We start from the raw sequence: 22,098 nt of genomic DNA, 5'->3' as shown, positions 1-22,098 counted from the left end.
TTTGTACTGACAAATGTAGAAAGAGTTCTTAATATTACAAAAAACAAATGATTTAAACACGGAGAACAGAAGCAGTCTGTTTGTGTCAGTCTATGTCATTTGTTCTGAGTTTGCTCTCCTGAAAGGTTACTCCTGCCACCTCAGTTTATAGATGTATTTACATGGTTTCAGAAGATCTTTCCAAGCAAACCTCTTCTCAGGTCATGTGTTTAATTGCCAGTGTGAATTTCACTTTCTTAGTGATATTTAGACAAAAGTGTAGAGAAGGTATTTCACTTATCCTAATTACAATACATGGCATTAAGGTAGATCAACATTAAGCTTGGAGGAAAAATGCCGCGGAATTTTTGTAATTTATTTATTGATTGATTGATTTTTTATTTTATTTCAGACCGCAGCTAGTAATTTTAAACAAATAAAAGTATTTCACTTTAACCCTCCGATTATCAAATTTAGTTTTTGTTTCATATTTAATTACCTGGGATAGGGGTCTTTACCGATCCAGCGTGACTCCAAGGCGGAACTATTATACACCGGATTAATGTTTGCAGTAGGGAACAATATTTGGGTTGCACAAAGTGCTTTGGCCGGACGCATATAGTCCGTACAGACAGTAGGTTATTTTAAGCTGCTTAATTCATATTTGATCGTTGCTTTTGTAAACTAAACACTGTAATACTTAAGGATACGTAGCACTGTTGCATGCTTCTTACAGTTTATTGAACAGTTTAATGCCGTAGTCGGGGAATCACACAAAAAGCCGTCTAGATGTGATTCATAAAATGTTTGCTTAATGTGTGCTTTTCAGCAAGTAGCAGCTACTCAAAACCAAATGGTATATGCAGTACAGGCCAAACGTTTGGACACACCTTGTCATTCAATGTGTTTTCTTTATTTTCCTGACCATTTACATTGGTAGATTCTCACTGAAGGCATCAAAACTATGAATGAACACATGTTATGTACTTAACAAGAAAAGGTGAAATAATTGAAAACATGTGAAAACATTACTGCTTTGCACTCTTGGCATTCTCTCGATGAGCTTCAAGAGGTCGTCACCTGAAATGGTTTTCCAACAGTCTTGAAGGAGTTCCCAGAGGTGTTTAGGACTTGTTGGCCCCTTTGCCTTCACTCTGTGGTCCAGCTCACCACAAACCATCTCCATTGTGTTCAGGTCCGATGACTGTACACAACTCCACATGTCTTCATTCATAGTTTTGATGCCTTCAGTGAGTGTAAATGGTCATGAAAATAAAGAAAACTCATTGAATGAGATGGTGTGTCCAAACCTTTAGTTTGTACTGTACGTTGGACACATCTCTTGCCTAATTGTAAATGCATATCCTCGTTGCGTGTGAACTCAGTCGGGTCAGTCAAGGATGGACGAAGAACCAGAGAGAGCGAAGCGCTGGGAAGGAGGATACGAGCGGACATGGTGAGAAACCGAACCTGACACCAGCCCGCATGGCCGAAACGGCAGCTCAACCTGATCTCCCATTAGCCAGGGCTTTTACATCTATTTAAATGATTTGTTGTTGTGATGACGATGAAGAATAACTGACTGGCTTTCACAGGGAGGTCCTGAAGGAGGATGAGTCGGGTTCTCTTAAAGCCACAGTGGAGGACATTCTTTTCCAAAGCAAAAGGAAGAGGTAAAAAATTATGTTAATAAGAAAACGTGCCACTTAATAGCTAATCTGTTCCTTACCAATAGGCCTAGATTACATGTATTTATATTTTTTCATGCATCTGTAATGTGCCAGGATGATTGAAAGTCATGGACAAGTTCGTCTTGGGATGGTGAGTGAAGTGTGTAACTGATGCTTGTGCTTTGTGGGAGCAAATCGGCATATTTTCAAAACCAGACTGTAATCAGGGTACGTTATGTCTTGTAGATGCGCCACTTGTTTGTAGTGATTGACACGTCAAGGACTATGGAGGATCAGGACCTAAAACCCAACCGCCTCACTGCCACTCTCAAGGTGACATTCTGGTGGGATTTTTGATCTTGTTTTAGGTTACGAAACAAGCCGTGCTTGCTACAGCTTTAGGAAATGTCCATTATTTCTGGAGTTTTCAAAAGAAAGGCTTTAAATACTGTTATGGACTTGTTTCACCCTCTTTTTGCTGTTGAACCTTTTTTAATTTAAAACCTTATAGTTCAGTTATGTCATTTGTTTATTTAAGCTAGTTGTTTTTTTTTTTTTTATTGTATTTGAATGTGCAAGTTTCTTTTCTTTATGATAAACAGCAAGCTCAGAACACAGTACACACAAGATATGTGTCCTCTGCTTTTAACCATCACCCTTGGTGAGCAGGGCAGCCATGAAAGGCGCCGGGGAGCCGTGTGTGGGGACTTCAGGTTGCACCTTGGTGGTTTAGGATTTGAACCCGCTACCTTTTTTTTCCTAGCTAATAAAAATTGGAATTTTGTTTCAAATGTGATTAGTTACTAATAGAAGAATATAAGGAGCATGTTATACAAGTTCATCAACTGAGAAATTAGTGGAAATGTTGCCGTGTTCTTAATTTTTTCCAACACTGTATGTACCAGTGACTTATATACTTACACGCCATTCTGTTTATTTTACAGTTAATGGAATATTTTGTGGAAGAATACTTTGACCAGAATCCAATTAGCCAGGTATGTTTGCATGTTGAGGTGTTCTGCATGCATTTCCTGTTCTTGGACATTTATCTTGAGCGATCGCATCTGCTGTGCTTCATCTCTAGATAGGGATCATTACCACCAAGAACAAGAGGGCTGAGAAGCTGACCGATTTGGCAGGTGAGCCCTGAGCCATGGTCTGTCTTTTCTGTGGTTGTAGATGTACAGTCATTATAAACCTAGAAAAAGTCATGGAATTTGAAAAGAGAATTTTCCGGGCCTTGAAAGGTTTTGGAACACAAAATAAACAAAGTTCTGGAAAAGTGATTGACATCTGTCTGACACATGAATGTATAATGAAGTATGTAGTTTTTCTACATTTTACAACTACAACATTTAAAACCAGCACAGGTGTATAGTATCTATACTGGCTTTACATAGTGAACCGCATCACATGATCCTGCGTGAGTCCGTTCCATATTCCAGCACCTCCGCAGCCGCGTGTCTCCTTTTAAAAGTCATGTAAGTTACAGCTGAGGATCTACGTCCAACCTGATGGGGTCCATTTTACTCTGGCTCGGGCTGCGGGACTTTTTCACAGTTGTCAAGTTTAGTTTAACAATATTTTGGTAAATTTGACCTATTGTGTTTTTTTTTTCTGTCCACATTTACACAGCAATTTCAGAGAACAATTGGTCATTGAAATGCTTTTGTAAAAATGTGTAAGACCCTGGATGTATGAGTGATCACATGGTTCCCCTCTGCTCAGGGAACCCTAAGAAACACACGACTGCCCTGAAGAAAGAGGTGGACACTGCTTGTGTGGGGGAGCCCTCCCTGTATAACTCCATCAATCTCGCTATGCAGACTCTAAAGTACATTTCCATTTTACAAGTATTATGTCTATAGACAGTTTGCTCCTCCTCCCCGCTCCTTGCGCTCACCACTTTCCATCTTTTGTGCAGACATATGCCTGGGCACACCAGCAGGGAGATACTCATCATCTTCAGCAGCCTAACGACTTGTGACCCTGCTAATATATATGAACTTGTGAAGGTGCCATTTTTTATACATAATAAAATGTTTCTATTTAAATATCTAGTAATTGTTAATATACAAATCCAGAAATTTCTGTAATGTTTGGTGCATATGTGCATTATTTTTTATAATTCATAAAGTATATCTTTTTCAATTATATTGAAGACCCTTAAAGCATTGAAAATCCGTGTGTCAGTGATTGGACTGTCTGCCGAGGTGCGAGTGTGCACTGTACTCACACGCGAAACTGGAGGCAAGTGCTGACCAATAATTCACTGTTAACCCGTTCATTCTACTTGATTTCTCTCTGAGCATTTCCCTCCTTTAGCATACATTCAGTTAAAGAGCTAACACTGAACCGAATTTGCAGGAACGTACAACGTCATTCTGGATGAGAGCCATTTCCGGGAACTGCTGCTGCACCATGTGAAGCCACCTCCTGCCAATTCCTCCTCGGAGTGCTCCCTCATCCGCATGGGTGGGTGCTGCTTTACACTAGAACTGCAAGCTGTAATTGTGCCTACTAAAGGGTGCAATAGAAATATTGGTGACAACAGTGCACGTGTGCATGTTTTTAACTGGTGATAGTAAATAGTAAAACAGACCTGACTCGTGTCTTTATATTACACCAGGGGTCTGATGGTTGCTGTTACTGTTATTATATAGCTAATATTATTATATTGTTACGTTTGTGTGGTTAATGCATTCCTCCTCTTATTTTATTAACCTTAGGTTTCCCACAACATATCATAGCCTCTGTGTCAGACCAGGATGCCCAGCCGTCCTTCAGCATGGCGTGAGTGCATAAATCCCCTTTACCACATTCATATACGTTATTCTGTATGTGTTGCGTCTTTAATATAAGGTGTTTCTGTGGTTTGTGTGCCCCAAGGCATTTGGACAGTACCGGTGACCTCAACCTGAGCCTCGGAGGGTACTACTGCCCTCAGTGCAGGGCCAAGTACACAGAACTGCCCGTGGAGTGTAAAGTGTGTGGTACGTATGTGTTGGGTAAAATCGAGTTGCTTTGTTGACGTTCGGGAGAAGGTTGGTTTAGTGCGAGTTTCCCGTTACAGGTGCGCAAGTGTGAAAAAGCTGTTGCCGGTTTATAGGACTGGTTCTCTTCCCTACCCTCCAGGTCTGACGCTTGTCTCCGCCCCTCACCTGGCCCGATCCTTCCATCACCTCTTTCCCCTGGAGGCCTTCCAGGAAATCGCACTGGCGGAGCACACAGGAGAGGGGTAAACCCTAAATTTGCACACTTTGTAGTTCTAGAAAAAATAGTCACGAATTAATGTTTTCCATTTTTAACCTTATAAATTGTTATATAGGTTCTGCCAGGCATGTCAAGGAGAACTTAAAGACAAAAGTGTAAGCAGACGTCTTCATTTCTTACTTCTGACAAAAATTGTTTATTAATTTTTACTTGTCAATTCTGAATTATTCTACAGGTGTTCACATGCTCTGCGTGTAAAAGTGTGTTCTGTGTGGAGTGCGACCTCTTCATCCATGATACTCTGCACTGCTGCCCTTCCTGCATCCACAGCCAGGGACCCTCCTGATGTTTGGGAAGTCATTTCCTCGCTCTGTGACATTTCTTTGTTTTGCTCCACCATTAACTGTCCTTTCACTCTACATGCCGCTTCTGTACTCTTATAGAGGTTGAAGTGGTTCTGCTGATCATGGGCAGTTTATGGAGTGGTGGTGTCCCCTGTTGGTGATACAGGGCACTGTCCAATGGAAATGGACCAAATTTGTAAATAAATCCTTTGATAATAAAAAATAAACCATGGAACATTTTTTTTACATTTATTTCACTTATTTTTCACTCATATAAAACATTGCATGTTTGTCTCTTGACAAAATGTGCAGAGCCCCTCATCCCAATAAAGCAAACGCATGTCACATAAAACACTCCCTAGAGACTATTGCATTTCTGAGGAACAGAACAGATGCCACACAGAAATGTCTCACTCATTCACGTGTCATTAACAGAGGTGATCCTGTTAAAAAAACAAAGCCCTCTAAAAAGCCATCGCTCAAGAACACTGATGAAAAGCTAAGTCTGAAGAATCAATTATTTCACCGCTTGTCTGCATTTTATATGCATTTACAATTAATAGAGTATTTATTCAGTTGTTCACATCAGCTTAAAGAAATATGTACCTGTTTGTGCCACTAGACATTTGTCCAATCACAATTGTCCAATACACTACTATCTGAAAATTGCTGATCGCATCGTGGAACAAACCCCACATTTATCTTTTCTAAATATGATGATGTCTAATTATTACAATTATTACAGGGCAGGTGTACCTCCACGACAGGATAAAAAACCATCTGAAAATATTTCTGTGGTCTGATGTATAGTAGCTGAGTATTACAGCTGTAAAAAAAAAAAAAAAAACTGTAAATGTCTGCAAATTCAAAACTGCCTACATTAAGTGTACAATATAGGATTCTCTGATTAAAAGTAAAATTTATTACCAGTTATTTTACATAACTGGTACATTCCGTTATTTGTGTGCACTTAATGTTTAAGAAAGTAGAGATGGATGTTTTTTTCTTGTAGCACAATGATCTAGAAATGACTTCCATCAGGCTTTTATTACTTCTTGAAGGTCACAAAAACACAGGTCACAGGTCACGATGGTAAAAGCAGTTATAATCGTGTGCTTTATCAAGTTATCTAATTAGACATTAATTAATTAATTAATTAGTTAATTAATCAATTAATTAAAAGTGATCGCTTAGTTTTTATGGAACATGAAAGAAAGTGTACCCAGGAAACCGACTGGCAGGTGGTATGATGGCACCCTTCCATTTTAGATGAATTTGAACAGTAATTTTCTAGGTCAATCTTTTAGAGAACAATTTGCTAAGAGAACACTAGATGATCAGGTGTAAAAACAGGCTCTAAGCTCTCGATCTGGGTATTTACATATTCTTCTAGTCAGTGTTGTGAGGACTATATAAAATACTAGAATTGGAACAGCTAGTTCTGACTTTTGAGTTGAGGAACCCGTCGGTCCAGCCAGGCTTGTAGTAGATGCAGGTTCTTGTCCATCCACCGAATGTTCTCCTCTATGTTCTCATAAGCCTGCTGAATGCATCTCAGCCCTGATCCTGTCTCCACACTCAGAGAACCAAAGAACCCTCGTACCTGTCCCAAAAATGCAGCATATGTGCAATATGAATGTGTGAAGGTCAAAAATCAAGAGGTACCTACAGGTCATATGAATGTACACTGACCTCCTCCAGCATTTCCCTGGTAGAGTACTGACTCGTCACACCAATCACCATGTGAGAAATGGAATGTGACCCCAGATCAAACCTATGGGCCAAGGTCAGTGATTAAGTCAGTTTCACCAGCTCTGTGTAATGAAAGTTGGAAGTGAAATCTTGTAGCAACTAACTTCTTTATCAGGGTGGGCCAGTTGGCTCGGAGGAAGTCCCAGGCGTGTTTATAACCCTTAGGATTCCTACTCACTGATGTAACAACATACGGCAGGTCCTGTGTCTTCAGGACCCCTCCTTCTAGACTCTGTTCCATCAACCTGCAAGATACCAGGCACCAAAAACATGAAGAAACAGAACTGTATTCAGAAAGAATATCACAGTCCAGCTGCCAGTAGCTCACCATTTCAGCTTGTGAGCGAGTGGAGTGATGGAGAGTGCAGACTCGATACGACTCTTCTGCGATGTGAACAAGGTCTGTTTGTATTTCTCCCACAGGAAGTCCCACCCCTCTGCTGTCCGGCCTCCAACAGCAAACACCGCCAAGCTCACGTCATTAGGCAGACTGTGACGTAGAACCAAATCCAGAAATTAAACCAAATGCATGACTGGTAGGTCAATGTCATTGTTGATGCAAACTCTGACCTCATGTTGCCATCAGAGTCCTTCCACATCTGGAAGAGTTCACTGGCAGCGCTGATGCAGGGTGGGTGACCTCGAACACAGGCAAAAAGGAGCAGGTAGCTCCGCAGCATTCTTTGAGACACAGAGCCTTCATCGCTCCAGCTCTGACGGTCGATGAGATCCCGGAACAGCTGCACAATGTAACCCTGACCCACACAACATGGTCACGCAAGGACATTGGAATAAAATCCTATATAAATCTATATATAACAATATTTAATTAAGGTTCATGATAACACCACTAGTTTGGGATTTTCCTGCTTCCTATCTTGAATTAACAAGGAGAAATACATAAATAGCTTAGTAAACTGCAGGGCAAGTCCAGGGCAACAAAAAAATTTACTTCTGCATGACACTATTGGGGCCCAGGCCCAAATGTTGGTGAAAGAAAAGTTTGAAATATTTTACATTTAAAATTACCTTCATCTGGTTCTCCAGTTCCTGCATGTCTCTCTTCTCCATGAGTTTGTAGAGAGGAACTAGCTCACTGAAGCCCTGGGTGACAGGCATTATCTCAGTCTCTCTGGAGAGGTAGAGGGACAGGTCCAGGGCCTTGTCTAGAGGAACCTTCCCAATACTGAAAACAAGGAAGACAATCACTGAGGACTCTACTAGGCCTGTCCAACCGTTCCTCTGCAATGTCCATCAAATTAAAGATCTCCCACCTGACCAGCTGGAAGATGTTGTTGATGAGACTGGCCCGGTCGTTGCTGCTCAGGAGGGTGTGGCTGTGCTGCAGGAGCTTAATTAGGTTGTCCCAGCCAGAGCCCTCATAGTGCACAATGTAGTACCCACTCATGTCCACATTAAACTTGATCCACTCCACTTTCTCCGGCAGGTACAACACATCTGGAAGAGCATGAATTATTATACCAAAACGAATGTCACAATGACTCACCAGCACAGTCCAATGTCAATGAACCAACTCACACCTGTTCTTGTTTTCAGCAAGAAGCGATGCACAGTTTTGGAGTTGCTGGTGATGTAAGTCAGTGGTACCTGCCAAAGGAACCTTCAGCACAATGGAGAGACCAAAGCATATGACCCCAGATTACCAATTTAATACTTCCTAAACCTGTTGTCCAATAACAGCAGCTAGTAAACATGAACAATATACAGTCATTAGACATATGGTGTAATTCTGACACATTTAATCATTTATTCAGAATTAACAATTAAAAATGCTGCACTCACTCTGACGTTTGAAATGGACTGTCGCTCTTAAGGTAGCGCTCCTGACTAAGTCTGATCTCACGACCTCTGACCTCTACAGTGACCAGTGGAAAACCTTCTTGAAGAGTCCATGTTTCCATTATAGCCTTCACATCCAGTTCATCTTCTGCATGCCATTTCTGAAGAAAAAAATAAGTAGTTTTTAATCAATCTGTTAATCAAAGCATAATCAGAACAGACAAAAATCATTGTTTCAGTTGCCATTGCTAATAATCTGATTCATCAAACTCACCAAGGTTCCAGATCTGGATGCACTCCTGGAACAAATCCCTGTTCCAGAGTTTTGGATTCTCCCTTCATCCAGACTATCTGACTGGCAGATCTGTCAATAAAGGGTGGTAGTAGTTTAGTGGGTAAGTGTCCCCAGGGGGGACTGTCCTGTAACTACTGATTATAAGGCGCTCTGGATAAGGGTATCTGACAAATGCTGTAAATATCTGACAATATTAGCTTCATAACCAACAGCGACTAAGTAGTGAATTTATCTAGAGTGACAAAGATAGATAATGTTTATTTACAGACGTTTATATCTATCTGAATTAATATATATGTATCTCAAGCAGAATTCTATTTAATTGGGATGCTTTTACATAGAAAAAAGACTCACATTAGTTAGGCTTTCCCACAGGTGACTGTTGACTGTGTTCTGGTAACTGTAGCGCTTGAGGTAGCGAACAATTCCAATTTTAAAAGCCTCTGGAGTCAGGAAATCTCTCAGCATATTTAAAATACAAGCTCCCTAAAACAGAGAGATGGACATCATTCACTTTACATTAAACATTAAACAGTTTCATAATGACTTGAAGGTGAAGTAATGATTGCACCTTGTCATAAGAAACATCATCAAACATTTCTTGGATCTGGGCTGGGTTCTGCACTGGGGTGGACACTGGGTGGGAAGAGCTCAGTGAGTCCACCTCCATGGCCTCAAAACACTTTCCTAAGAAATAGTCCTCCTGTTCATGACAAAAACATTTAAAAATAGAAGCAACTCTTTAAAAATGAACGTCACTAATAAAAGGTGTTGCAGAAATACAGAGGCTCACCACTTGCAGCTCTGGATTGGTAATAGTAACAGACACAAACTCCATGAATTTGGCAAAGCCCTCGTTGAGCCAGAGGTCGTTCCACCACGCCATGGTCACCAAGTTACCAAACCACTGATAGATGGAACAGTAAATTCAGATATACTGTTATATGCAACTTTCTTTGGTAAATACATCTGTAGAAACCCAACCTGGTGTGCCAGCTCATGGGCAATGATCATTGTGATGCCCAGCTTATCAGATGCAGAAGACTTCTCAGGGTCAAAGAGTAACGCAGTCTCCCTGTATGTTGTTAACCCCCAGTTTTCCATGGCACCAGACTGAAAGTCTGGGATAGCAGCAAGGTCTTAAAAGAGAAAATTATACATGTATATGGTTGATTTCACCAAATAGCATAAATTACCTAATCTAAAATGTTTATATAGAAATCACGTGTGTTTTCTATGATGAAATTAATATATTACACTCAAGATTCAATTTGGCACATTCAAAATTATAGCAGTACAACACGCAGTAAAATGCATCCTGAACCACTCTGTTTTGACTGTGCATAGTTAAATATATATAAAATTTAAGTGTAATATATATTAGATATATTACATGTACTCTGTAAAAAATAATATGTTTGCTTTCCTTACCCTGTTTGGGAAGAGGGTAGGGTATGTCGAAGTAATCTTCATAGAAGTCGAGCAGTCGTGCAGCAACATTGAGGGCATACTCGGCCTGTCCAATCTTCTCTGGCACAGAGTAAATGGAAATCTGTGGTTCAAAAACAGGCCGGTGAGAGAGAAAGCTCAAGACATTTTAGACAGCAGAAAAACAGCAGTAAAACAGAAATGGTTGTCCTTAATTTAAGGGAATAATGTGCAATAAAGCAGAATGGCTGGTCACCTCATCAAAATGCAGTGGCGGATTACTATTAAGATGGTGTGCGTACTTCATAAACCAGATTTTTGTTTTTGGACAAAGAAAGTGACCTGCTTAAGTGGAACAACTGTTCCACCTAATAATAATAAATATAACATATACATTCAGTATTTCTTGAATGTAAAGTAGGGGATGAAATAAAACTCTACATTAACCAGGTAATTGTTTATTTTGAATTTATGCGTAAAAGCCAGTGCAGTGGATGCAAGTCCCAAAACAAGAAAAGTGCACCTACATTAAATTCTGTAATAATTTTAAAGAATTTCGTCGAGCACAAAACCTTACTGATTTACCCAGGCTGAAATGTTTATGATTATTCAAAACAGTGACAGTAAGTTGAAGTCAATTCCAATTATAAAAATTATATTTATGAAGAAAAGGCCGAAATCGTGAAAAACTGTTAGTTTCCTGAACCTGTATGAAATCAAATTTGTGGTACAGGTTGTGGGAATCCATGTGTATGTTCTAACCTTCACTCCATGCTGGCTGCTTTTGCTGATAGACAGAAAGTCAGACACAATGAAAGCCACCAAATATGTGCTCATTTTAACGCTGACATCAAATTGGTCCTCAAACAGGCCATCAGACAGGTTCAGCGTCCTCAGCTGCACAGAGAAATTGAGAATGTGTCGTACATAAAAGTCTTGTTAGAGATTATTGTCAGTTATGTGCTAAATATATGGCGTACCTTGGGCATGTTAGAAAGAGCAATATGCTGACCCTCCCTCCGAATCCGAATGGAAAAGTTTGACTTGAAAGCAGGTTCATCGAAACAAGGGAAGGCTGCACGGGCGCTGGTTGGTTCAAACTGAGTACACGCCAAATTCCTGACAAGAGACAAACATGATCACAGCAATGAGCAGCCAATCATTGGGTGATCAAGAGAGAATGGATAAGACAGAGTGTTGGCTTACCTGACTTCCCCCTTGCTCGTACGATACGTGCTTTTGTAGAAACCATGGAAGCTCTCTGAGAGATTGGCAGCAAATTCCATGTAAAGACTGTAGACATTTCCTGACTTCAGCACAGTGTGTTCAGTCAGGAGGGCAATCAGCTGGTACTCTGGATACTCCAGCAGCTGAAGGCTCCCGTTCACACTGCCATCTGGATTCAGGAGTGCGGTCTTGGAGATCTGGAGGTCTTTACTGTGCATGACAATGACTTCGGTGTCTTGCTGCACTGACAACTTGATGCTCACTGCTCCTTTAAAAGCCAGTCTGGTCAAGTTGGGGTGGATGAGGAGGTCATAGTGTAGAGGCAGGATGGTGTTAGGGAGTCTCATGCTGTTCCATGGAAAGGTCTGTCCATTAGTGGACACTGGAGGAGAGTTTCCTCCATCTGTCTGCGTGCTGGCCATCAAAGAAGCATACTGGAGAACCAGCAACAGCGCAATGACAAAGAGCCGCTCCATCTATTCTTCAGCTCCAGATCATCCAGGAAAGATGAAATCTCCTGCCTGTAGTAAAACAGAACAACCAATGCTATTTCAATGTTTGGAATCTTTTTTTTTTTTTTTTACCGCCGCAGCACAGTGTCTATTTTATGACGCTGAGACAGCTTTCAAGCTGAAACTAAACATTTAACGCTGTGCAGAACTGCCAATATGTTTAAACGCGATTTGCTTCAATTAAACTTACTTTTATTAAACGAAGAAAACGGAGCTGAAAATCGCGAAAGCACGAGAATGAAAGTGAAAATAACTCGAAAACATTGCATGCTGGGAATGTATCTATATCTACAGGGTGCGAAATCTGAAATCAGTACAGTAATATCAATCAAAGCATTCAAACCTGTCAAGACCTGAATAGTCATAATGTAAAAAATATTTAGATATTTAAACCAAGATGTGCAGAGGTGCAGCAGAGCCGTGTGTCGTACTGTGTTGCCAGATCCGAAAGGCAGTTCCACTATTTAGCAGCGTCTTAAAATGATCGTATTTTGAGAAATATTATCGTAGATACGCAATTTCCATTCTGACGTTGCTCAGAAAATCTGCTTCAGTAACAAATCATCTTAAACTGTGCATATTACAGTGTATGATGCAACTTTTACCTGAGGGACGTTTGTAAAAACCACCTCTTGGCAGAACAGCCCCTCTACCTACAGGCTTTAACCAACCAGTAAAACTGGCCTCTTTCTCGCGTTCATTCCTGTAACTCCGAGACGGAAAACCGCGCTTAAACCGCTCACAATCGTTCACTTTGCGTATCACCACTTGTTACATCGTGCGTTGATTGGCTGTAAAGACACGTGACATGACCGCGCATAAACAAGCCAAGTATGCCAGGGCTGCCAGATAAAACATTTATAACATAAACTGAAGGAGTAAAATGATCGAACATCGTGGGATTTTTTGAATGATTGAGTGTACATCGTACAGAGAGTAAACTTCTTGTATCATTTCGATAATTAGTGTGGATCTGGCAACACTCTGCCGCTCTGCCACGTGACTGTAGATATAGCAAATATGGACATACACAGCTGTCCATGACAGTTTTTCAGGATGCTGATCTACTTTGTAAATCCTTAAACAGAATTCTGCAGAGCATGTGAAGACATTACACTCCACGTTCTAATGTCCTGCTCCTGCATTTATTGTGTAATTTTTTATTCATGTATTTGTTCACGGGATGGTAGTAGCCTAGTGGGTAACACACTTGCCTATGAACCAGAAGACTACAGTGTCACAGGTTCAAATCCCATTTACTACCATTGTGTCCCTGAGCAAGACACTTAACCCTAAAATTGCTCCTGGGGGGACTGTCCCCTGTAACTACTGATTGTAAGTCATAAGATAATATACTGTTCTGCCCTCCTCACTAAGCAGCGTAATTGGTCAGTCTGTTAAATGCCTTCCCCATCAACGAGACGAGGTTATATGGATCTAAAAATGTAGTTTATTGAGGTGAAACTGAAAGAACAGGAAAATCACATTACAGTATGCGATAACATACAATAACATATATCAACAATAACAAATTCCAGGTGTACTCTCGTGTGATTGCACCTTCAAACGACAGCTCAAGACCTTCCTCTTTAAAGAATATTTAGATTAAATTGTAACTTTCTTGTTGTCGAACTTGTGTACAGAATCCACAACAGAGTGAATAAAGTGATGTATTCATAGTTGGGGTCCTAGTGAACCGGAATTGATCCTTCATCGATGGTTACTTGAAAGCACGTTGTAAGTCGCTCTGGATAAGGGCGTCTGCCAAATGCCGTAAATGTAATGTAAATGATTAGCGTTTAGCCATGCACCAAACGAAGAGGAGACATTACATTACTGATCTCGCACTCCTAGATATTAACGGCATATTAACGTCGGTTTATCCTAAGATTAATATCGAGGACTCAATAGCCAAAAAGAAACGTGGCGATATACACAATTCCAATAAAGGAATAATAAAATATTACCTGGCATAGAACTAATATTTTAACATAGTGAAGATGCTGAGCTAAAGGGAGAGAACAATAGAGCTCAAAACGCAGCAACTGCCGCTCAGGTTCCGCTGAAATGCACTTCCAGTCTCTCTCCGTACGCATTACCCACAGCTGCCGGTAGGTGGAGACGGACGCCACAACAAACACTGCAACAGATATAGATATAATCTAAATCTAAGATGCAAATGGGAAATTCATCAAATTACTGTGCATTAAATTAAATGAAATATTGAACTGCATACTAAATATGTCTAGTCATTCACAAAATAAAAGAAACTATTCCACTCTGTCTTTGTAAACTGCAGTTACGTCTTGTTACGTTCGTTACTTTACATATTTTATTTTTTTATATTCATCTCAACCATTTAGTTCTGCGGATATTACCCTCTCGGTTTTCGTCCAATCAGATTTTTAGAACTCTCATGTGATTGGCTGATAAAAACGATGACGTCATCGCTCTACTGTATAAATACCGTTCAGCCCCAAACCAGAGAAGCCTCCCACGGACAAGGACGTAGCAGGAGCAGCAGGACCGAGGACCGAACGGAGAGGAGGATTACAGGATCCCCGCGACACCCAGTGCACGACGGCGAGGATTCATGGATGAACAAAAGGAACGCGCGACTGACGGAGACGAGTCCTGGTTACAGTCGTGGGTAAGAATAACAAAAAAAGTTCGTCATCAACTTATTTTTACGGCGACCAGAACCGTCCAGACTTCCCTTCAACTAACCGTCCGGTCTCTGGACAGGTAAAACACCCAGTTTCACCTCACAAAAAAGCAGGTTTTATTTCCCAGCCGTACAAGAGGAGCCCTCACGACCGAGGAATCAGGTAGAATTACGAGACGCGACGTCAGGAAAAACAACCAGGTCAGGTGGAGGACAGACTTTAAAAAAGAGGTGAATTAGGGGACAAGGCTGTGAGATTTATAGAGGAGGTGAAGTCAGATCAGTCTTCAGAGTTCCTGAAGTCCATCTTTGTCTCTTATGGAAAAATATGAATCTCGACTTTGTTTACTGTCCATTTATAAGCTCAGTTGCACGATTGTGTAGTATTGATAACTGTGTAGTTATTAATAACAATCAAGAGTATTATTGTGTTTCTGAAGGTATGAATCTAGACTTTAATTACTGTTTTAGCCTATTAGCAGGAATGTGTATTATTAACAGTAGTTTTGTTCAATTAAGCTTAATATTGTGTTTTTTGTGTACTATTATCAATTTGAGTTCCCTGAAGTGTGAAGGGCTTAGTGATTTTTTTTGAAGGTGGAGTCAGATCAGTCTTCAGAGTGCTTGAAATCCATCAATTTTGTATTGATCTCTTATGGAAAGGTATGAATTATGACTTTGTTTAGTGTCTATAAGGTAGAGGTAGGCAGGAAAGTGGGGATTTTGTAGTAATAAATAATTTAAAGGGTGTATTATGAGTATTACTGTTAAGGTATGATTTTTTTTTCTTTACTCTTTTTTTGTGACTGTGTAGTCAGGTCAGTCTTTAGAGTGCTTTATGACTATTTTAATATAGTTTTTTTTCTGTTAAGGTATGAATCTCAATGTTTTTTTTACTGCATGTATGACCTCATTTGTAGGATTGAGGAAGGTAAATATGTATTTCAGAAAGAAAAGTGAGGTGGGTCAGTGTGAAAGCAGGAATTCATTTAGGTAAATATAGAGGTAGGCAGGTAAAAGTGTTTTGTTTGTAATAATAATAATCTAAGGGGTGTTTTATGAGTATTACTTTTTTATAAAGGTATGAATCTTTTTAGTCAGATCAGTCTTCTCAGTGCTTTACATGCATTTTTATGTTGGTCATGTTTGGAAAGGTATGAATCTTTTTTTATTCTTTTAACACTTGTCTGTTGTCAATTAAGTTTGATATTGTTTTTTTTTATGGTATTAATCTAGACTTTTTTTACTAATTATTTTTAAGCTTAGTTGCAGGGTTGTGTTTTATTAACAATTGTGTCAGTCAAGAGCATTACTGTGTTTAGTGAAAATATGAATCATGATTCTTCAGTATTAATGGGCTCATTTGCAGGATTGAGGTGAGAAAATATGTATTTTATAAAAAATGTGAGGTAGGTCAGTGTGGAAACAGGAATTTAGGTAAACATAGAGGTATGCAGGCAGGTACATTCAGATTTTGTAGTAATAATTTAAGGGGTGTATCATGAGTATTACATGAGTATTACTGTTTAGTTAAGGTATGAATCTTTTTTTTTTCTTATTTTTTCTTTGTGACTGTGCAGTCAGATCAGTCTTCAGATTGCTTGATGTTCATTTTTATGTTGATCACATTTGGAAAGATATGAATCTCAAAATTTTTACTGTGTTTATTAGCTCATTTGCATGATTTGCAGTGATTGTGTGGTGTCAATTAAGTGTAATATTGTGTGTTTTTTTTATTATAGTTTCAGGTTCTTCTGAAGTGTGAATTAGAGGCAGGGTGTATTGATTGTTTTTGTGAAGTTGGAGGTATGTAGGTAGATACGCAGGTAACGAGCTCTGTAAGGATTACTGTTAATTACAAGTTTGGTTGCGGGTTTGAGTTTTATTATCAATTGTCAATCAAAAGTAATATTGTGAGAGTATGAATCGTGACCTTTTTTTACTGCATGTATGAGCTCATTTTTCTCTTTTCTTTGTTACTGTGTAGTCAGGTCAGTCTTTAGAGTGCTTTATGTCTATTTTCATAAGGTTTTTTTCTGTAAAGATATGAATCTCAATGTTTTTTTACTGCATGTATGAGCTCATTTACCGCATTAAGGTAGGTAAATATGTATTTCAGTAAAAAAAGTGAAAACAGGAATTAATTTAGGTAAATATAGCGGTATGCAGGCAGGTAAAAGTGTGTGTTTTTTTAATAAGAATAATCTATGGGGTGTTTTATAAGTATTACTTTTTTATAAAGGTATGAATCTTTTTCTTTTCATTGTAAACTGTGTAGTCAGATCAGTCTTCTCAGTGCTTTACATCCATTTTTATGTTGGTCATGTCTGGAAAGGTATGAATCTTTTTTTATTCTTTCACTGTTTTATTTAAAAGCTTAGTTGCTGGATTAACACTTGTCTGTTGTCATATAAGTTTAATTTTGTTTTTTAATGGCATTAAGACTTTTTTTAATAATATATTTTTTTAAGCTTAGTTGCAGGGTTGTGTTTTCTTATTAACAACTGTGTCAAGAAAAAGTAACATAGTGTTACTTTTATTTATTTTACTGTATTTATGAGCTGTATTTATTTGCATGAGAGGTTAATATGTATTTCAGAAAAAAGTGAGGTAGATTAGTGTGAAAACAGGAACGCATTTACATAAATATAGAGGTATGCACGCAGGTAAATGTGGTTTTGTTGTAATAATAATTTAAAGGGTGTATTATGAGTATTACTGTTTTATAAAGGTATGAATCTTTTTTTATTTTCTTATTAGTGTGAACTGTGTAGTCAGATCAGTCTTCTCAGTGCTTTACGTCCATTTTTATGTTGGTCATGGTTGGAAAGGTATGAATCTTTTTTTATTCTTTTACTGTTTTATTTAAAAGCTTTGTGTCTGGATTGTAGAATTAACACTTGTCTCTTTTAATTAGTTTAAATAGTTTAATTATGTGTTTTTTAAAGCTTTGTTGCAGGGTTGTGTTTTCTTATTAACAACTGTGTCAAGCAAAAGTAACATTGTGTTTTTTTTTTACTGTATTTATGAGCTCATTTGCAGGGTTGAGGAAGGTAAATATGTATTTCAGAAAAAATGTGAGGACGGTCAGTGTGAAAATAGGAATGCATTTAGGGAAATATAGAGGTATGCACAGAGGTAAAATGGGTATTTGTAGTAATAATAATTTAAGGGATGTATCATGAGCATTATTGTTTTGTAAATGTATGATTTTTATTTTAATGTGGGGTGTCAATTAAGTGTAACATTATGTAGTATTTTAATTTCAGGGTCTTCTGAAGTGTGAATTAGGGGCAGGGCATATTGACTTTGTGAAGGTGATATTGTGATATTGACTTTGTGAAGGTGATATTGTGATATTGTCTTTGTGAAGGTGCAGTCAGATGAGTCTTCATAGTGCTTAAAGTTGGTAGGTAGGTATGCAGGTAATGAGCTCTGTAAGGATGACTGTTTATTTAAAAGCTTAGCTGCAGGTTTCAGTTTTATTAACAATTGTCAATCAAAAGTAATATTTTGTTTAGTGAAAGTATGAATCGTGACCTTTTTTACTGTATTTATGAGCTAATTTGCAGGATTGAGGTAGGCAAATATGTATTTCAGAAAAAAGTGAGGTAGGTCAGTGTGAAAACAGGAATTTAGGTAAAAATAGAGGTAGGCAGGCAGGTAAGTGTGGATTTTGTTCAACAATTGTGTGGTTTCAATCAAGAGTAATATTGTGTTTTGTGAAGGTATGAATTGTGACTTTGTTTACTGTCTATAAGCTCAGTTGCAGTATTGTTGAGTATTAACAATTGTTTTGTACTGCTAATGGTTTACAATTAGTAGTAACAATTGTCAAATTAACAAACTCTTAGAAAATATATCAGCTCTATATGGTTTTTGGTGAGTCACATCTTAATGCCATGGTGATGTTAAATTGTGATGTGAGATTTTGTTACGTGGTTTGCACATGGAATCATTGAATAATTTTAATAATTCGCCGTGTAACAGGAAATTGCTGTCATTCACACATGTAACGTCCAAACTTAATCAAACTTGATATGACTGATGAGGGTGGCCCACTCACTATCTTATTTCCACCAAATGAAGATGATCCACAGTGACAACATCATGGTTACCAGGCAGGGTGAAGTATTGCCCTGGTCCTCCAACTCCAATTAATTTGAGTGTAATGTTCTCTCATTTCTTGCTACAGGTGACTTGGGAGCAGCAGTCAGCTTCAGCGACATAGACAGAAGAAGCGAACTCTTCCCAAGGACCAGCAGGAGGAGGAGGGGCAGATTGGGAGTGAGAGCCACTCACCAGAACAACATGGGGTGGCATTTGGCCTGCTTACTAAAGCTAACAGGTAAATTCCCCGTCATGTCCCGCCCCAAATTCTTTCTGCCGTGATGTTTCTGATCAGGTCTGATTTTATTTCTGGCTGTGTGTTGCAGGATGTTCACCTCTTCTGTCTACATTCCTGTAGCCAATGGCAGCAGGTCTTTCGTTTTCTTTTGCATCAGTTTGCCGAGTGTATACTCGGTGCGCCCCACCACTGGCACAAGAAGAAGGGCTGTAAACAAGGGGAGAGCTGAGAGTGACAATTCTTCTCTGTGATTCTGGTTCGTTTTTTTGGATTGTAATTAGCAGCTTAGACCGTCATAAACTGTCCGTGTCAAAAGCTGTGATTAGGGCAGCAGGATCAGGAAGGTGACACCCCGGAACCAGACACAAGTAGATCATTCATGACTGACCAACACAATTTCTGTTCTATGGAATTCGTGACATGGTGGTTTTAATGGAGGTAAGAGAGAAGCTGGGCAATCAGACGGACGTCTGGAGTGCAGAGATCATTTCAGGACCATCCCGTGGAGAGAACATCTGGAGAGAGTGGCATACGAGGACAACGAAGCTGAGGAGGGAATAGAAATATGTTGAGGGCAGTGGTGGCCTAGCAGTTAAGGAAGCGGCCCCGTAATCAGAAGGTTGCTGGTTCGAATACAGATCTGCCAAGTTGTGACCGAAGTGCCACTGAGCAAAGCAACGTCCCCACACACTGCTCCCCGGACGCCTGTCATGGCTGCCCACTGCTCCCTCAGGGTGATGGTTAAATACAGAAGACACGTTTCGTTGTTAATGTAAGTGTTCTCATTGTTTTTTTTATTTCATTGTGTTGAAATGCCCTTTTTTATACTTTATTTATATTTTTGCTGTATGTTCAATTGATCTTATTAAAACTGTACATAGTTCCGTTTTTAATTAAATGATTTGAATTTGTAACTGCCGGAGTTCGGGGACGCATTTGCAGGCACGCGTCGGGGAGAGGGAGGCCGGAGGTGAGTTGGGACGGGAGTGTAGTCGTGGACGCGCCGCAGTGCGGCGTGGAGGGAACTAGGGCTTCGTGGGGGGGTAGCGGGGAGATCGTCTTGTCACAAGGGTCAGGCAAACTCAGTGTCTGGTTCCGTGCAAGCTCCGCCAAGAGGAGGTGTTGGGACCAGGAGGTTGGTCGGGCCGAGCAGTAGCAGCGAAGGTAGGTCTCCACCTCCTGGTTGACCCTCTCGGTTGGGAGTCCTGGAAGGGCAATGAACCGGGCCATCTTGGAAAAACGGTCCACGAGTACCATAATGGTGGTCATCCCTCTTGATCGTGGCAGTCCCGTGATGAAATCCATGGAGACATGGGACCATGGGCGATGGGGGCGAGGCAGGGGAAGGAGAAGGCATTGGGGTCTTTGTGTGTCGGCCTTATGTGAGGCGCAGGTGTTACAAGCGGCAACGTATGCCTGTACGTCTGAGGCCAGGCCTGGCCACCAGAATGTCTGCTGAATGTTGGCCCGGGTGCGCTAACGTCCAGGGTGTCCGGCCAATGGAGTGTCATGCCCCCATTGTAGGACGCGTGGTCGGAGAGGGGGTGACACGTACATGAGGTTGGGAGGCGTGGTCCGAGGTGGGGGGTGGTGTGTGTGATCCGCAATCACCTCTTGCATGAGGGTCCAGCGTACGGGGGCCAGTAGGAACGGCTGGGAGAGGATAGGGGAGGACGGATTGTCCTCAGCCTCTGGGGTGTACCGGCGGGACAGGGCATCAGCCTTCGCATTCTTGGTGCCGGGGATGTAGGATACGGTGAATTCGAACCGTGTGAAGAACAAGGCCCACCGTGCTTGCCGTGGTTTAAGGCGTTGGGCGTTTTGGAGGTTCGGCAGATTTTTGTGGTCCGTCAGTATCAAAAATGGGTGGACTGCCCCGTCCAGCCAATGGCGCCACTCCTCCAGGGCCAGTTTGATGGCCAGGAGTCCCCTGTTCCCGACATCATAGTTCCGCTCCGCCGGGTTTAGTCTTCGGGAGAAGAAGGCACATGGGTGCAATTTGTGGTCCAGGGGGTTGTGTTGCGATAGTACCGCCCCCCACGCCTAGACTAGACGCGTCGACTTCAACGACGAATAGGAGTAGGGGGTCTGGGTGGAATAAGATGGGGGCCGTGGTGAATAGCTGTGCAAGCTCCGCCAAGAGGAGGTGTTGGGACCAAGAGGTTGGTCGGGCCGAGCAGTAGCAGCGAAGGTAGGTCCCCACCTCCTGGTTGACCCTCTCGGTTGGGAGTCCTGGAAGGCTGAATGCCTGTTGAGCTTGGGGGTTCCAGTGGAGTCGGGTTGGTTGGTCTTTAAGGAGGGAGGTCATGGGTTGTGCCACCTTGCTGAAGTTGCGGATGAAGCGAATGTAAAAGTTGGCGAATCCGAGGGACTATTGTAGCTGACGAATGGTGGTGTGTACAGGCCAGTCCGTGACTGCGGTTGTCTTGATGGGATCCATGGCAATTCCTTGGGGGCTGATTTGGAACCCCAGGAAGGAGATTTCCGCTGTGTGAAAAGTACTCTTTTCCAATTTCACAAAGAGACGGTTTTGTAGAAGGCGCTGGAGGACCTTTCTGACGTGGGAGATGTGGGTCGAGAGGTTGGGTGAGTAAATTACAATGTCATCTAGGTAGACGAACACAAATTGATCCAACATGTCTCTGAGGATGTCATTAACGAGCGCCTGGAAGGCGGCTGGGCTGTTTGAGAGACCAAAGGGCATTACCAAATACTCATAGTGTCCGGATGGCGTGATAAAACCCGTCTTCCACTCGTCCCCTTCCCGGATCCGAACGAGGTGGTATGCATTCCGGAGGTCCAGCTTGGTGGCCCCTGCCAGGAGATCAAAGGCGGTGTTCAGAAGTGGTAGGGGGTACCGGTTCT

The 22,098-nt window shown here is 40.9% G+C and overlaps 2 protein-coding genes across 6 annotated transcripts; one reads left to right on the top strand and one right to left on the bottom strand.

Annotated features, from left to right (window-relative positions):
• Positions 1–561: 561 nt before the first annotated feature.
• gtf2h2 (general transcription factor IIH, polypeptide 2) lies at positions 562–5,438 on the top strand. Its single transcript, XM_028996404.1, has 16 exons — positions 562–613; positions 1,365–1,435; positions 1,575–1,652; positions 1,764–1,800; positions 1,896–1,982; positions 2,594–2,644; positions 2,734–2,788; positions 3,378–3,483; positions 3,574–3,664; positions 3,812–3,899; positions 4,017–4,124; positions 4,379–4,442; positions 4,539–4,642; positions 4,785–4,887; positions 4,978–5,017; positions 5,098–5,438. Exons 2-16 carry the CDS (start codon positions 1,380–1,382, stop codon positions 5,206–5,208), a joined length of 1,179 nt encoding a protein of 392 aa, XP_028852237.1. The 5' UTR covers positions 562–613; positions 1,365–1,379; the 3' UTR covers positions 5,209–5,438.
• Positions 5,439–5,441: 3 nt separating this feature from the next.
• Positions 5,442–13,006, bottom strand: erap1b (endoplasmic reticulum aminopeptidase 1b). Of its 5 annotated transcripts, none has more exons than XM_028996401.1 (19): positions 12,826–13,006; positions 11,688–12,229; positions 11,462–11,600; positions 11,244–11,378; positions 10,485–10,605; positions 10,038–10,192; positions 9,847–9,960; positions 9,625–9,756; positions 9,408–9,539; positions 9,033–9,122; positions 8,762–8,919; positions 8,500–8,579; positions 8,233–8,416; positions 7,988–8,144; positions 7,529–7,713; positions 7,287–7,448; positions 7,063–7,203; positions 6,899–6,980; positions 5,442–6,809 (listed from the first exon to the last, which is right to left on the bottom strand). In XM_028996401.1, exons 2-19 carry the CDS (start codon positions 12,182–12,184, stop codon positions 6,642–6,644), a joined length of 2,832 nt encoding a protein of 943 aa, XP_028852234.1. In that variant the 5' UTR covers positions 12,185–12,229; positions 12,826–13,006; the 3' UTR covers positions 5,442–6,641. The 5 variants fall into 5 exon arrangements, with proteins under 5 accessions (XP_028852234.1, XP_028852232.1, XP_028852236.1 ...); XM_028996399.1 differs by lacking the exon at positions 12,826–13,006 and adding an exon at positions 12,564–12,747; XM_028996403.1 differs by lacking the exon at positions 12,826–13,006 and adding an exon at positions 12,614–12,747.
• Between the last annotated feature and the right edge of the window lie 9,092 nt (positions 13,007–22,098).

This window comes from Denticeps clupeoides, chromosome 11 (assembly GCF_900700375.1).
Source record: "Denticeps clupeoides chromosome 11, fDenClu1.1, whole genome shotgun sequence".
In the NCBI taxonomy this organism is placed as follows: Eukaryota; Metazoa; Chordata; class Actinopteri; order Clupeiformes; family Denticipitidae; genus Denticeps; species Denticeps clupeoides.
This window is presented reverse-complemented; position numbering and strand designations above follow the sequence as displayed.

What these genes read in the sequence shown, in the direction of transcription:
- erap1b (XM_028996401.1), bottom strand. Translation starts at nt 12,184, where the DNA reads ATGGAGCGGCTCTTTGTCATTGCGCTGTTGCTGGTTCTCCAGTATGCT. An exon ending in AACTGGAGAACCAGATGAAG is followed by an intron (nt 7,714 to 7,987) that starts GTAATTTTAAAT and finishes TGTGTGGGTCAG; the next exon opens with GGTTACATTGTGCAGCTGTT. An exon ending in CTCGCTCACAAGCTGAAATG is followed by an intron (nt 7,204 to 7,286) that starts GTGAGCTACTGG and finishes GGTATCTTGCAG; the next exon opens with GTTGATGGAACAGAGTCTAG.
- gtf2h2 (XM_028996404.1), top strand. Translation starts at nt 1,380, where the DNA reads ATGGACGAAGAACCAGAGAGAGCGAAGCGCTGGGAAGGAGGATACGAG. An exon ending in GCCTCACTGCCACTCTCAAG is followed by an intron (nt 1,983 to 2,593) that starts GTGACATTCTGG and finishes TTTATTTTACAG; the next exon opens with TTAATGGAATATTTTGTGGA. An exon ending in GAGAACTTAAAGACAAAAGT is followed by an intron (nt 5,018 to 5,097) that starts GTAAGCAGACGT and finishes ATTATTCTACAG; the next exon opens with GTGTTCACATGCTCTGCGTG.